General features: G+C 69.3%; 4 protein-coding genes across 7 annotated transcripts; 2 read left to right on the plus strand and 2 right to left on the minus strand.

Annotated features, from left to right (window-relative positions):
* Window positions 1-47: 47 nt before the first annotated feature.
* Window positions 48-1502, minus strand: LOC142057064 (uncharacterized). Its single transcript, XM_075092545.1, has 3 exons — window positions 1443-1502; window positions 546-1224; window positions 48-312 (listed from the first exon to the last, which is right to left on the minus strand). Exons 1-3 carry the CDS (start codon window positions 1500-1502, stop codon window positions 146-148), a joined length of 906 nt encoding a protein of 301 aa, XP_074948646.1. The 3' UTR covers window positions 48-145.
* Window positions 705-6158, plus strand: SERPING1 (serpin family G member 1). 3 transcript variants are annotated; one of them, XM_075095361.1, is made up of 9 exons: window positions 739-797; window positions 2151-2222; window positions 2458-2527; window positions 2606-3131; window positions 3404-3541; window positions 3620-3823; window positions 4155-4297; window positions 4612-4831; window positions 5402-6158. In XM_075095361.1, exons 3-9 carry the CDS (start codon window positions 2459-2461, stop codon window positions 5650-5652), a joined length of 1551 nt encoding a protein of 516 aa, XP_074951462.1. In that variant the 5' UTR covers window positions 739-797; window positions 2151-2222; window position 2458; the 3' UTR covers window positions 5653-6158. The 3 variants fall into 3 exon arrangements, with proteins under 3 accessions (XP_074951460.1, XP_074951462.1, XP_074951461.1); XM_075095359.1 differs by lacking the exon at window positions 2151-2222 and having other exon boundaries at window positions 705-797; XM_075095360.1 differs by lacking the exon at window positions 2151-2222 and having other exon boundaries at window positions 739-859.
* A 195-nt stretch (window positions 6159-6353) lies between these two features.
* On the minus strand, window positions 6354-9291 carry YPEL4 (yippee like 4). Of its 2 annotated transcripts, XM_075095364.1 has the most exons (5): window positions 8793-9289; window positions 7873-8202; window positions 7237-7280; window positions 6948-7056; window positions 6354-6649 (listed from the first exon to the last, which is right to left on the minus strand). In XM_075095364.1, the coding sequence occupies exons 2-5, from the start codon at window positions 8014-8016 to the stop codon at window positions 6560-6562; spliced, it is 387 nt and encodes a 128-aa protein (XP_074951465.1). In that variant the 5' UTR covers window positions 8017-8202; window positions 8793-9289; the 3' UTR covers window positions 6354-6559. The 2 variants fall into 2 exon arrangements, with proteins under 2 accessions (XP_074951465.1, XP_074951466.1); XM_075095365.1 differs by lacking the exon at window positions 7873-8202 and having other exon boundaries at window positions 6948-7280; window positions 8793-9291.
* A 274-nt stretch (window positions 9292-9565) lies between these two features.
* Window positions 9566-12138, plus strand: CLP1 (cleavage factor polyribonucleotide kinase subunit 1). The gene is made up of 2 exons (XM_075095366.1): window positions 9566-10219; window positions 11309-12138. The coding sequence occupies exons 1-2, from the start codon at window positions 9614-9616 to the stop codon at window positions 11978-11980; spliced, it is 1278 nt and encodes a 425-aa protein (XP_074951467.1). The 5' UTR covers window positions 9566-9613; the 3' UTR covers window positions 11981-12138.
* Window positions 12139-12265: the final 127 nt, after the last annotated feature.

Genomic DNA, 12265 nt, shown 5'->3' on the forward strand with positions numbered 1-12265 from the left:
CCGGGTGCATGGCCCCAGGAGGGTGCCAGGGCCCCCCATGTCCCAGCTCCAATGCCAAGGCAGGGGTGATGCCAGGGCCAGCCCCGGCTGGCTCAGGGAGGGAGGCCTCAAGCTGGGGTGCGCCCGAGTGCCCAGAGCAGGGGGCTCAGGGGCTGGGGGACTCGGGGGAGCGCCTCTCGGCGTAGCGCCGGGTATGTTCATCCGCCCCGCGCCAGAAAACCTCGGGCTGCTCCCGGAGCTCCCGGGCCAGATCCTGCCGCAGCATCCGCTGGGGGTCTGGGCTGTCCAGCAGCAGCAGCAGGTTCTGCAGCACTGCGAGCACCAAGGGGGTCAGGGCGGGTACCCCCTCCCCCTCGGGGACCCCCTGTCCCTGAGCCCTCCGTGCCCAGGGGACTCTCCGTGCCCCCAGCCCCTCATTCCCCAGGGCCCCCCCTTGCCCCCAGGAGACCCCCACCCCGTGCCCCCATAGGCCCATCTCCACTCCAGGCTCCCCGTGCCCCCATAATTCCCCCGGCCCCCCGTGCCCAGGGGACCCCCCGCCGCACGCACGGGCAGCAGCCGCCCGCCCCAGCGCAGCACGTCCCCTTCCAGCGGCCGCAGGACGCGGGCTCCGCTCCAGCGCCGCGCCTCCGCCAGCTCCTCCGGGGGGCGGGGCACTGGGCGGGGCCGGCGGAGACACACCCTGCCGGGACACGCCCCCCGCCCGGACACGCCCCGTAGCGGAGGGTTGCCCGCCGGGGAAACGAAACCGACGCACGCCGCACCCCGGCACCGAGTACCGGAGACCCTCTGCCCCGGTACCGCCGTCCCCCGCACCCCGGCACCCTCCGCATCCCCGCACCGGCACACCCGCAGCCCGGTACCGTCGCCCCCCGCACCGGCGCCCGCACCCCCGGCACCCTCCGCAACCCGGTACCGGGACCCCACACGCTGGTACCGGCACCCCTCGCCGCCCCTACGCCTATGCCGGTACCGCTGGGCGCTGACACCAGGACCCCCCGCGCCGGTACCGCCCCGGACCCGCACCCCTGGCCCGGCGCCCCGGTGCCGGTGCCGATACGGGCACGGCCGCGCCCGCCCCTGCACGCGCCGCAGCCCCCGGTACCCCCGCAGCCCCCGGTACCCCCGCAGCCCCCGGTACCCCCGCAGCCCTGCCCACCCCGGCGATCCTCCTGGCCACGGCCCCCAGTGTCCCGCGGGGCGGGGCTCCTCCAGACCACGCCTCTAGGGGCGGAGCAAGATACTGTAGCCTCGCCCCAGGCGCGGCGCTGCGGGGTGGGGGTGGGCGGGCCTGGGGTCATAGAGGTGGGTCGGGGCTGAGGGGCCAGACAGGCCTTGGGTGGCCTGGGGCCTTAGAAGGTGGCAGTGAGGGGCCAGACCTGCCCCACACAGCCATGGGCACGGCAGCTCTGGCAGGGTGGAGGGCCCAGAGGTGTCCCTACCCCAGGGGGAGCTGGGAGGTGGGACAAAAGCTGGGAGGGCAGCTGGCTGCCTGGAGGCATTAGGTTGGACCTTCCTACTTCTCGGGTGGGAGGGGTCCTTGGGGACTCCACCCCTCAAATCCGAAGCCTGGCACCAGGCAGACAAGATCACAGGGTTGGTATGAGAGGGGCTAGAGTCTCCTGGAGCAGCCCAGGGTGCTGGAGAGGTGTGGGGGAGCGCAGGCTCTCAGATCATGCTCGTGCTGTGGGGCCAGGGGTGTACTGAGGACCTCCCTTGGCCAGTCCTGGAGGGCAGAGGGGCTCGGTGGTCCCTACCCCATCCCAGGCAGCAGAGAAATGTGGTGGGAGGGACCCTGCTGGGGGTCACACCACTTGGGCCTCCCCCAGACCACTGTGGGATTGGAGAGACAAGGACAGGGAGCTTGAGCGGCAAGACTGACCCTTGTCACCACAGGGGTAACACAGAGGGGGCAGTTGGGTGGCTAGAGTGCCCCACCCCACCTCCCAAAGGGTGCCTGCCCAAGGGGGCTGGTCCTCCAGCGTGGGAGCAGAGTGGGATGTGGGGCTGGAAGGGGCGGGGGGGCCACATCCTGCCCCGGGCGCCTGCACCCAGCCCGCCCCTCCTGGCGGCCCCAGGCACCCCCCCAGCTGCTGGTCCAGCTGATTTACGGGAAGCCTCACCAGCTGCCCTCCTTAATCTTTAACCAGACAGGGCCAGATCTGGCCAGATCCTCCCGCGCCCGGCCGGACACACAGGGACCCGACCTGCTGGGCACCCAGGTGGGCCCAGGGTGCTGCCTCCTCCTGCCCCCCAGACCCAGCTCCCCAGGGGGTGTCAGACTGTGGGGCGCCCCTGGGAAGGGGGGCACAGGGTGGGGGTACACGTAGTGTAGGGAATTGGGGTGCAGGATGTCAGGGTGGGGTGGGAGGGTGTTGGGTGCCAAGGTGGGGTGCTGGGAGCTGGGGTTGGGATGCTGGCTGCCCGTCAAGCCCTTGACCTGTACTTTCCCACCAGGATGCCCACCATGACACTCTGGCTGCCCCTGGTGTGGCTGGTGGCCACAGCCATGGCCACTGTCACACCGGTAAGTGTAGCCCAGGGACAGGGTCACCCTGTGCCCAGGTGCCTCCATGCCCACCCTCACCAGGGTCCCCGTGCCCAGGTGCCCATGCCGGAGGCCTCTCCCAGCTGGATGAATCTGCTCATAGAGCACCCGATGCCGCCAGTGCCCCCCCATCCTGCCCCAGGCCCACCAGAGGATGTGGAGGCACCCATCCTGCCAGTGACCACCCCCTGGGCCCACCTCGAGGAGCTGCCCAGCTTGGACTCCCCCCTGAAGACCACAGATCCCCCCAACCCTGAGAAGCCTCAGGGAGTACCTGAGGAGCCAGGCAGCATGGCTAATGGGAGCACGGCAGCACCCACCCCTGGCACCACCCCAGGGCCCCCCAGCACCACCCCAGGGCCCCCCAGCACCACGGGCACCAGCGCCCCACCGTGCCCTGGGGACGAGGAGCCTGCTGAGGACTGCGGGGCGCCCACGGGCGAGCAGCGGCTGGCCGTGGCCGAGGCGCTGGGCACCTTTGCCCTCCGCTTCTACCAGCACCTGGCAGAGGCTGCCCAGCCCGAGGCCAACCTGCTCTTCTCCCCCATCAACGTGGCCATGGGGCTCTCGCACCTCCTGCTGGGTGAGAGGCTGCTGGCGGGCACCGCCGTGGGTTCTGCTGCGGGATCCGCCATGGGCATCGCTGTGGGCTCCTCCGTGGGTTCTGCCATGGGCTTTGCTGTGGGCATCACTGCGGGCATTACTGTGGGCTCTGCCGTGGGCATCACTATGGGCTCTGCCATGGGTGACACTGTGGGCTCTGCTGTGGTCACCACCTGCGGCCCCACGGCTGTCCCAGCCCAGAACAGCGGGCGCACCTGCGGGCGCCTCGCCGAGCTTTCCCTGTGCCCACAGGTGCCCGTGGCGAGACCCGTGAGCGCCTGGGCACCATCCTGGCATACCCACCGGAGCTGAGCTGCGTGCACAGCGCCCTGCGGCAGCTTGCCAGTGCGCCCGGACTCATCTCTGCCACACAGATCTTCCACCACCCAGGTGAGGTGGGCGACCGGGTGCTGGTGGGCCACCGATGCCAGGCGGGCATGGGGCTGACTCTGGTGTGCCGCCGGGCAGAGCTGCACCTCCGGCCCCGCTTCCTCAATGAGTCGTGGCACTTCTACGGCGCCCGCCCACAGGCACTGAGCGGCAACGAGAGCCTGGACCTGCTGCGCATCAACGAGTGGGTGCGCAGGGCGAGCCAGGGGCTCCTGCCCAGCCTCCTGCCTGTGCTGCCCCCCCAGCCCCGCCTGCTGCTGCTCAGCGCCGTCCACCTCCAGGGTATGGCCCTGCAGACCCTGGGTCTGTCCCGGGGGTTGGTTCAGGGATCTGCCCTGGGACCTGCCACGGGAATCTGTCCTGGAGATCTTGTCCAGGATCTGCCCTGGCATCTACCCTGGGCTCTGGTCCAGGGATTGGCTCCGGGATCTGCCCTGGGCTCGACCTGGGGGTTGGCTTAAGGGCAGCGGCTCAGGGATCTGCCCTCGAGCTTGGCCCTGAGATCTGCCCAGGGTCCTCCCAGGACATGGCGTGGGGCCGAGCCCAAGGGTGCCCTGCGTGGCAGCCGCCCCGTGCCCCCCGTCCCCGCAGCCCCGCTGCCGTGTCTCCACAGCCGCCTGGCGCACGCCGCTGGAGGCCAAGCAGACGCTGCTGCTGCCCTTCCTGCGCCCCGGGCGCCCGTCCCGCCTGGTGCCCACCATGACCAGCAAGAAGTACCCGGTGGCCTCCTTCACCGACTCCCGCCTGCAGGTCCAGGTACCCCCCGCCGGCACCATGACATCGCTGCACACGAGGAGGTGCTGGGCGGTGACATCACCCCCGAGGAACTTGGGAAGGATGCCAGGCTGTGACCTCATTGCGGCGGCACTGAGGGGGTGCCAGGCTGTGATGTCACTCCCTGGCATTTGATGGGGTACCAGGCTGTGATGTCACTCCCCTGGCACTGAGGGGGGTGCTGGGCTGTGATGTCACTGCAGCAGCAGAGGGGATTGCCAGGCTGTGAGGTCACTGCAGTGGCACTGGGGGAGTGCTGGGCTGTGGTGTAACTGCGGGCTGGGTCCGTCCCACAGGTGGGGCGGCTAGAGCTGAGCGGGGGGCTGAGCCTGGTGTTGCTGGTGCCGCGGGGACCCCCGGAGGCACTGGAGACCCTGGAGCGGGAGCTGGACCCCCCCACATTCCTGGGGCTGCTTCGGCGGGCGGCACACACACACCCCCAGGCCACCGCCCTGGCCCTGCCCCGCCTGCGCCTTGACCTTGCCATGGATGTGGTGGCCCTGGTCCACGATATGGGTAAGGCCATTGACCCCACTCCTCCGCCCCCGGGGCCTGCCCGTGGTGTCACTTCTTGGGCTGGGTGGGCTAGGGGTGATGTCACTTCCTGCGCAGGAGGTGATGTGCAATGACGTCACTCCCTGCAGGATGTCACTGGTCCCTATGCAGGTCCCTTCCCCAGGGGCCCCAATGGCCCCAGAGTTCCCCAGTATCCCTGCACCTTCGGCATCCCCTGGGTCCCTGGTATCCCCATGCATCCCCATGCATGCCCCGATGCACCCCACTGCCCCCATGTCCCCAGTGCCCATAATGTTCCCCTTGTCCCCAGTGGTGTCCCCATATCACCCGTGTCCCCAGCATCCCCCATCTCCCTGCTGTCCCCCACACCCCTTAGTGCCCCTGGTGCCCCCATCGCCCCCTCGCCCCAGTGACCCTGGTGTGCCCCTACCGTCCCCCACATCCCCAAGGCCCCTCAGTGCCCCCCATGTCCCTAGTGCCCCCTCTGCACCCATATCCCCACTGTCCCCGGTGTCCCTCCCCGGCGTCCCCGTGTCCCCGCGGCGCTGACGCTGAGGGCGGGTGCCGCAGACTACGGGCTGTTCCTGGACGCGGAGCTGTGCGGGCTGGCGCGGGGCCCAGCGGTGACGGTGGACACGGCGCGACACCGGGCGGTGCTGGCGCTGGACGAGGCCGGCGTGGAGGCGGCGGGCGCCATGGCCACCTCGGTGGCCCGCAGGGCCCTGCTGCTGGAGGCCCTGCGCCCCTTCCTCTTCGTCCTCTGGCACGATGCGGATGCCGTACCCCTCTTCATGGGCCGCCTTAGCGACCCCCAGCCCTGACCCCTGCCCACCTCTTGCCCTCCCTCCTCTCAGCCCTCCCTCCCTCCCTGCTTCCTCCTCTTGCTCCATCCCTCCTTCCTTCCCTCCCTTGTCCCTACTTCCTCCTTCCTTCCCTCCTCCTCTCCCTCCACCCCTCCTTCTTTTCCCTCCCTCCCTCATCCCTCCTTCCTTACCCCTTCCCTCTTTCCTTCCAACCACCCTCCATCCTTCCCTCTCTCTTTTCCCTCCCTCCAGCCCTCCTCCCCTCCCTCCTTTCATCCTCCCTCCCTCCAGTTCTCCCCCTCTTCCCCCTTCCCCACCTCCCCCCGACCTCCCCGCTCCTCCCTCCCCCACCTCCTCGCTCCTCCCTCCCCCATCTGCCCCCCTTTCCCTCCCCCATCTCCCCACCCTTTACAACCTCCCCGGCCTCACAGGGCAGCACGGGGTCCCTGCCCCCCACTGCCCCCCGTGCCTCAGTTTCCCCAACAGCTCGGGGCCTGAGGCCCCAATAAATGCACTGACCACTGCGCAGCTCCTGCCTGTGGGGAGGGGGAGGGATGGACGGGTGCAGGGGGGCAAGTTGGGGGCTATCAGGGACGCCTCCATCCACGCCAGGGTGTCTGCGGGGGCCCCGGCTGCATGCCAGGCGTCACCCCAGGGTGCCAGGGCTGAGCTAGGGGAGGTGGCAGCACCAGGGGCGGGTGACACCCAGCACCTTCCTAAAAAAAAAAGCCTTTATTGCCCTAGAAAAGCCCCCACAGCCCCCGCGTGCTGGTGATGGGCACCACGTCCCCCCAGGGGGCACTGGCTGGCCCAGGCGCCCACGGGGCACCGGGGAAGGCATGAAGGTGGGGGGCACCCACTGCCAGCACCCCGGTGCTAACCGGGGCGGGGGTCCTGCTGGCTGGGGGTGCCCCCTCCATGTCCCTCAGTCCCAGCCGTTCTCCTTCACCATGTGTGACATCTCGATGATGAACTTCCCCTCCTTGTACTTCTGGCTGCTCTCGAAGGCCTGCTCCTGGGGGAGATGGCATGAGACCCCCCATGCCCCAATGGGGTGCCCAGGCAGTGGGGTTGGGGTGCCTGGTGTGCTGCATTCACCATGGCTTTGGGATGCCCAGGGTGGTACCCACGGCAAAGGTTTGGGGTGCCCAGGGTGGTGCCCTCGTTAGGGGTTTGGGGTGGCCAGACCAGGGATTTGGGGTGCCCAGGGCAGTGCCCACGGGGTGGACTCAGGGTGGTGCCCACAGTGAGGGTCGGGATGCCCAGGGCAGTGCCCGCAGCAGGGTGGGGGTGCAGGGCGCAGGGGCACTCACGTATTTCCAGCCCAGGGTGGTCTTGCAGCTCTGGCAGAAGATGTCGGCCACCGAGTGCAGCCCCGTCAGCAGCAGCCGCTGCTCCGCCGGGCCACAGCCCACGTTAACCCTGCGCCCGGAGAGCACCGTGTGTGCCACCGCCGGGCACCGGCCAGCATGGCCCAGCATGGCGCAGCCCGGCACCGCCAGGACAGCAGCCCCGGGTGACTCCCCGGTGCCCGCAGCCGGGGATCCCCGACAGCACCCCCCACACATGGCCGCCGTCCCCGGGGCGCCTGGTGGTACTCACACGGAGTTGAACAGGTAGGCACGGCCATGGCTGCCCTGGAAGGACTGTGGGAACACGGCACCAGTCACCGGCTGGGCCCCGTGTCCCCTGGGCCACCCACGTCCACCCGCGCCACTGCATCACCACCATGCAACACCCCAGCCCAGGGACACTGTGGGGGGACACTTGCCAACCCGGGGACACTGAGAGGGAGACGGTCACCGCCACGGGAGCACCACAGGGGACACCCACCATCCCCGGGACACACGCCATCCCCAGGACACCATGGGTGGGACACTGGGGCAACGCTTACCACCGTGGGGGCACCATGGGGAACATCCCCACCTCGAGGGCAATGTGGAGGGAACGCTCACCACCCTGGAGACACCATGGTGGGGGGACACTTGCCATGCCAGAGGCACCATGGCAGGGATGCCCGCCGTCCCAGTGCCACCACGGAAGCTCACCACCCTGGGACATCCTGGCAGGGGGATCTCGCTGTCCCAGGGCCACCCTGGGAGGGGGGCCGCTGCCCTGGGGACACCTTGGGAGCATCTCCCTGTCCCAGGTCCACCCCGGGGCCACCGCAGAGGGGACGCTGCCTGTCCCAGCCCCCGTGGGGGGCAGCTCTCGGCCCGGGGAGCGGCGCAGGGGCACCTTGGAGATGAGCTCCTCGTGCCTGGCCAGGTGGGCCCGGCAGTGGACGCAGCTGTAGGTGCGGTGGGAGCGGGGCAGGTAGCTGTGGAAGGTCCGGGGGGGCAGGCGGGCGGCGGGGGGGAGGCGGCGCCGGGTGGGAGGCATGGCGGGCGGCAGGGCCCCGGGGGGGCGCGGGGGGGCGGGGGGCACCGTGCACCCCCCGCAGAGCCGCTCGCAGGGGAAGCAGCGCAGCAGAGTGCTGAGAGCCGTCGTTCCTCCTGCGCCGAGGTCGGGGGGGCACTGCTGCCCCGGGCCCCCCCAGGTAAGAAGGAGGCGGAAAAGGGGGGCAGCCTGCAGAGGGGTAAAGGGAGGCAGTGAGGGGGGGTGGCACTGCCTGGGGACCCCCGCCCCAATACCCCCAGCCCTCAGCCCACCCCGCTGAGACCTGGCCAGCTCATGGCAGGAGTGAGGGGCAGTGTGGCACCACCCTGTCCCTGCTGTCCCCAGGGAGACCCGGGGGACCCTAAGAGAAACTGGGGGCATAGGGGGCCCGAGGGTCTGGGGAGGGCGGAGGTCCTAAGCAGGGTCCGGGACTCCTCCAAACAGGATCTGTGGGTGCCGGGGGGAGTGGGGGTCCGAGGGGGGCAATGGGGGTCCCGGGAGGGATATTGGGGGTCCCAGGAGGACAACGGGGGTCCCGGGACGGGGTACTGGGGGTCCCGGGACGGGAGGATGGGGGTCCCGGCGGGGGGTGGGGGTCCGAGGGGGGACAATGGAGGTCCTGGGACGGAAGGCTGGGTGTCCCAGCGGGACGCCGCGGTGCCGGGGACGACGACGACGGAGGGTGGGTGGGGGTGTTGGGTGCCGGGACGGGAGGGCGGGGTGCCGGGGGCCACGCCACGGTGCCGGGGCGCTGCCCGGGGTCCCCGGGAGCCGCTCACCGCCTGCCGCTGTCCCGCTGCCGCTACCGCCGCTGCCGCTGTCCCCGGGGCGGGCGCCGGGCGGGGGCACCGGGCGGCCGCGGGGGGGGCCCTGCGTGCCCGGGGACTGCATCACGGCACCGTGACTCATCCCGCGCCGCCGCGACGTCACCGCCCGCACCCTGCCACCGCGGCGTCACCGCCCGGCACCTCCGACGTCAGCCCGGCCGCCGGCGATGCGCTGCGGGCGCCGGCGCCCCTCGGCACGCCCGTGTCCCCCGTGTCGCCAGCCCTCCCCGCCCCGCCAGTCACCCCGGGGCACATGCAGATGAGATGTAAATCAGGCGGGCGTAGGGCCCCCCCGCGTGCTAATGAGATGCAAACGAGATGCAAACGAGATGCAAACGAGATGCAAACGAGATGCAAACGAGGCCGGGACCCCCGCCGGCGGATCGGGGGACACAGCCTAATGAGTTGTGAAGGAGGCGAGGGGATGCGGCGCGGGGCCCAGGGCGGTATGCAGATGAGATGCAAATGAGACACGGGGAGGATCGGCCGGCCCTCCCGTGAGTCATCACACCGCGCCGGCGGCGCCGCGCAGCTGCCATGGCAACGCCGCCGCCGCTCCCCCCGCCCAACGCGCCGGGCGCGTTTCTCTGACCTCACTTCCGGCGCAGCCTCGCTGGGCGGAAGCGCGGCGGCCCTGGTAGGCGGGTGAGGGCGAGGGCCATCGGCGGGTACCATGGCAACGGCCTAAGGGCGGGGGGCGAGACCCGGACACCGGGCCGGGGGAGGGGCGGCTCGGGGCGGGGGGCGGCGCGCGCCGGGCCCGGCGGCGCGTCATGGCGGACGATGGCGGCGAGGAGAAGAAGCAGGTGGCCAAGTTCGAGCTGGAGCGGGAGACGGAGCTGCGCTTCGAGGTGGAGGCCTCGCAGACGGTGCAGCTGGAGCTGCTCACCGGCATGGCCGAGGTCTTCGGCACCGAGCTCACCCGCAACAAGAAGTTCACCTTCGACGCCGGCGCCAAGGTGGCCGTCTTCACCTGGCATGGCTGCACCGTCCAGCTGAGCGGCCGCACCGAGGTGGCCTACATCTCCAAGGACACCCCCATGCTGCTCTACCTCAATACCCACACGGCCCTGGAGCAGATGCGGCGGCAGGCGGAGCGGGAGGACGAGCGGGGGCCCCGCGTCATGGTGGTGGGACCCACCGACGTGGGTAAGTCGACGGTGTGCCGTCTGCTGCTGAACTACGCCGTGCGCCTGGGGCGCCGACCCACCTTCGTGGAGCTGGATGTGGGCCAGGGCTCCGTCTCCATCCCCGGCACGATGGGCGCTCTCTACATTGAGCGGCCAGCTGATGTGGAGGAGGGCTTCTCCCTCCAGGCCCCGCTCGTCTACCACTTCGGCTCCACCACTCCTGGCACCAATATCAAGCTCTACAACAAGGTGAGCGTGGGGAGCCCCTTGGTGGCCTTGCCCCGGGACAAGTTTGAGCACTGTTCCCGGTCCTGGGTGCTGCGGCTTAACAGCGATATAGGGAGGGCCAAGGGGGTGAGGGGAGAGGCGCAGCAGAGATGGTGGAGGGGCTGGAGGAGCCTCCTGAGGAGGGAAGAAGCTCTTCAGCCCAGAGAGGAGGAGCTGAGGAATCATGACTGAGCTTTTCACAGCCCCCCACACCAGACCCTTGGTGGGCTGTGAGTTGTGGCTGGCCAGGGCACAGCTGGAGCTGCAGGTCACAGTGAGCTGGCTCAGCCAGTGGGGCTCATTGGGTGAGAGGGGAGAGGAGTGTGGCTGTGGGCACGGTCTGATGGCTCTTGCACGGGGCTGGCGTTAGCCAGCGCCTGGTGGCTGTCAGTGCAGTGTCCCTCCACTGCAGGGACCCTCCCTGCCTGCTGCCCACAGCCTGGCTCCCTGTTCATGGAAACCCAGGTGGAAAGAAGCCCGAGAAAAACCTGAAGACACCAGAAAGCTGACCTGAGTCCCCAGGGTCCTCCTGCCACTGCTGTTTGGTGACAGAGGTCCCTGCTTGGCTGAAGGCCGCCGCAGCTCTGTGCTGCCCTTGTCCTGGCAGCCCTCAGGACAGAAAAGTGGCTCTCCTGCTGTAGCCGAGCACCCTTAAGCACTTGTAACATGTTTTAGGAATGGCTTCAGTGTCCTGCATGGCAAATCACCCCTTTGCGGCTATCAGCTGAGGGTGGGGAAGGAAGGATTTTGTGTTGGGTGGCTGCCCGGGAGCCAGGCATTGTGCCTACACCTTAGCAGTAAATAACTGAGTGTGGCAGGAACCGTTTGGAGGATTGCTGTCCCCTGGGGAGCGGGAGAGGGCCTGGCACACTGGCCTCCTGCCCTTCTGATGCCCTTCAGGGACTGCCCGCTTGCTCCTCACCCTGTCGGAGCCAGCATGGTCCCACTGCGGGAATCGAGGCTTTGGGGGCAGCGAAGGAGGGGATACTGCGTGGGAGAGCGCCGTCTGGGGGCATGGGTGCCCCCGAATGGCCGCTCTGTCCTGATGCCTCCTCCCGGTCTCCCCTGCAGATCACATCCCGCCTGGCCGACGTCTTCAACCAGCGCTGCGAAGTGAACCGCCGAGCCTCAGTGAGTGGCTGTGTCATCAACACCTGCGGCTGGGTGAAGGGCTCGGGCTACCAGGCGCTGGTGCACGCCGCCTCCGCCTTCGAGGTGGATGTGGTGGTGGTGCTGGACCAGGAGCGGCTCTACAACGAGCTGAAGAGGGACCTGCCCCACTTTGTGCGCACTGTCCTGCTGCCCAAGTCCGGCGGCGTGGTGGAGCGCTCCAAGGACTTCCGGCGGGAGTGCCGAGACGATCGCATCCGGGAGTACTTCTACGGCTTCCGGGGCTGCTTCTACCCTCACGCTTTCGATGTCAAGTTCTCTGACGTCAAGATCTACAAGGTGGGGGCTCCCACCATCCCGGACTCCTGCCTGCCCCTGGGCATGTCGCAGGAGGACAACCAGCTGAAGCTGGTGCCGGTGACACCGGGGCGGGACATGGTGCACCACCTCCTGAGTGTCAGCACCGCCGACAGCCCCGACGACAACATCTCGGAGACCAGCGTGGCTGGCTTCATCGTCGTCACTGGTGTGGACCTGGAGCGCCAGGTCTTCACTGTCCTGTCGCCCGCCCCGCGGCCCCTGCCCAAGAACTTCCTCCTCATCATGGACATCCGCTTCATGGACCTCAAGTAGGGGAGGTTGGGGCTCCCCATCCCCCCCCATCCCGCGTCCCCTGCTTTTGCCGTTTTCCCCCCTCCCCTCACCCGCGAGCGCGGCAGGACCTTCCAGCTGGCGCCCGCTCTTCCGTTTTATACGTTTTGTAACGTTTATTATTAAATCTCAAAGCCTTTTGCTCGTGGGCGAGTGTCCGGGATCTGGGCGGGGCGGGATACGGGGGTGCGGGTACTGGCTCCCCTCCTCTTCCGGTGGTCGTTCCGCGCATGCGTCCTGCCGTGTCGAACAGCCGTCTGTGGCCTT

Source organism: Phalacrocorax aristotelis, chromosome 5 (genome assembly GCF_949628215.1).
Source record: "Phalacrocorax aristotelis chromosome 5, bGulAri2.1, whole genome shotgun sequence".
Taxonomy (NCBI): domain Eukaryota; kingdom Metazoa; phylum Chordata; class Aves; order Suliformes; family Phalacrocoracidae; genus Phalacrocorax; species Phalacrocorax aristotelis.

Bases quoted from the DNA above. Each gene is read 5' to 3' on its own strand.
- LOC142057064 (XM_075092545.1), bottom strand. From the start codon at position 1,502: ATGCCTCCAGGCAGCCAGCTGCCCTCCCAGCTTTTGTCCCACCTCCCA. The intron at 1,225-1,442 runs GTAGGGACACCT...CTCCGCCCCTAG, and splicing joins ACCTCCCAGCTCCCCCTGGG to AGGCGTGGTCTGGAGGAGCC. The intron at 313-545 runs GTGCGGCGGGGG...TGGTGCTCGCAG, and splicing joins CGGGCGGCTGCTGCCCGTGC to TGCTGCAGAACCTGCTGCTG.
- SERPING1 (XM_075095359.1), top strand. From the start codon at position 2,459: ATGCCCACCATGACACTCTGGCTGCCCCTGGTGTGGCTGGTGGCCACA. The intron at 2,528-2,605 runs GTAAGTGTAGCC...CCCCGTGCCCAG, and splicing joins CCATGGCCACTGTCACACCG to GTGCCCATGCCGGAGGCCTC. The intron at 3,542-3,619 runs GTGAGGTGGGCG...GCCGCCGGGCAG, and splicing joins ACAGATCTTCCACCACCCAG to AGCTGCACCTCCGGCCCCGC.
- YPEL4 (XM_075095364.1), bottom strand. From the start codon at position 8,016: ATGCCTCCCACCCGGCGCCGCCTCCCCCCCGCCGCCCGCCTGCCCCCC. The intron at 7,281-7,872 runs GTGCCCCTGCGC...GTGTTCCCACAG, and splicing joins ACGAGGAGCTCATCTCCAAG to TCCTTCCAGGGCAGCCATGG. The intron at 6,650-6,947 runs GTGAGTGCCCCT...CATCTCCCCCAG, and splicing joins CCACCCTGGGCTGGAAATAC to GAGCAGGCCTTCGAGAGCAG.
- CLP1 (XM_075095366.1), top strand. From the start codon at position 9,614: ATGGCGGACGATGGCGGCGAGGAGAAGAAGCAGGTGGCCAAGTTCGAG. The intron at 10,220-11,308 runs GTGAGCGTGGGG...TCTCCCCTGCAG, and splicing joins ATATCAAGCTCTACAACAAG to ATCACATCCCGCCTGGCCGA.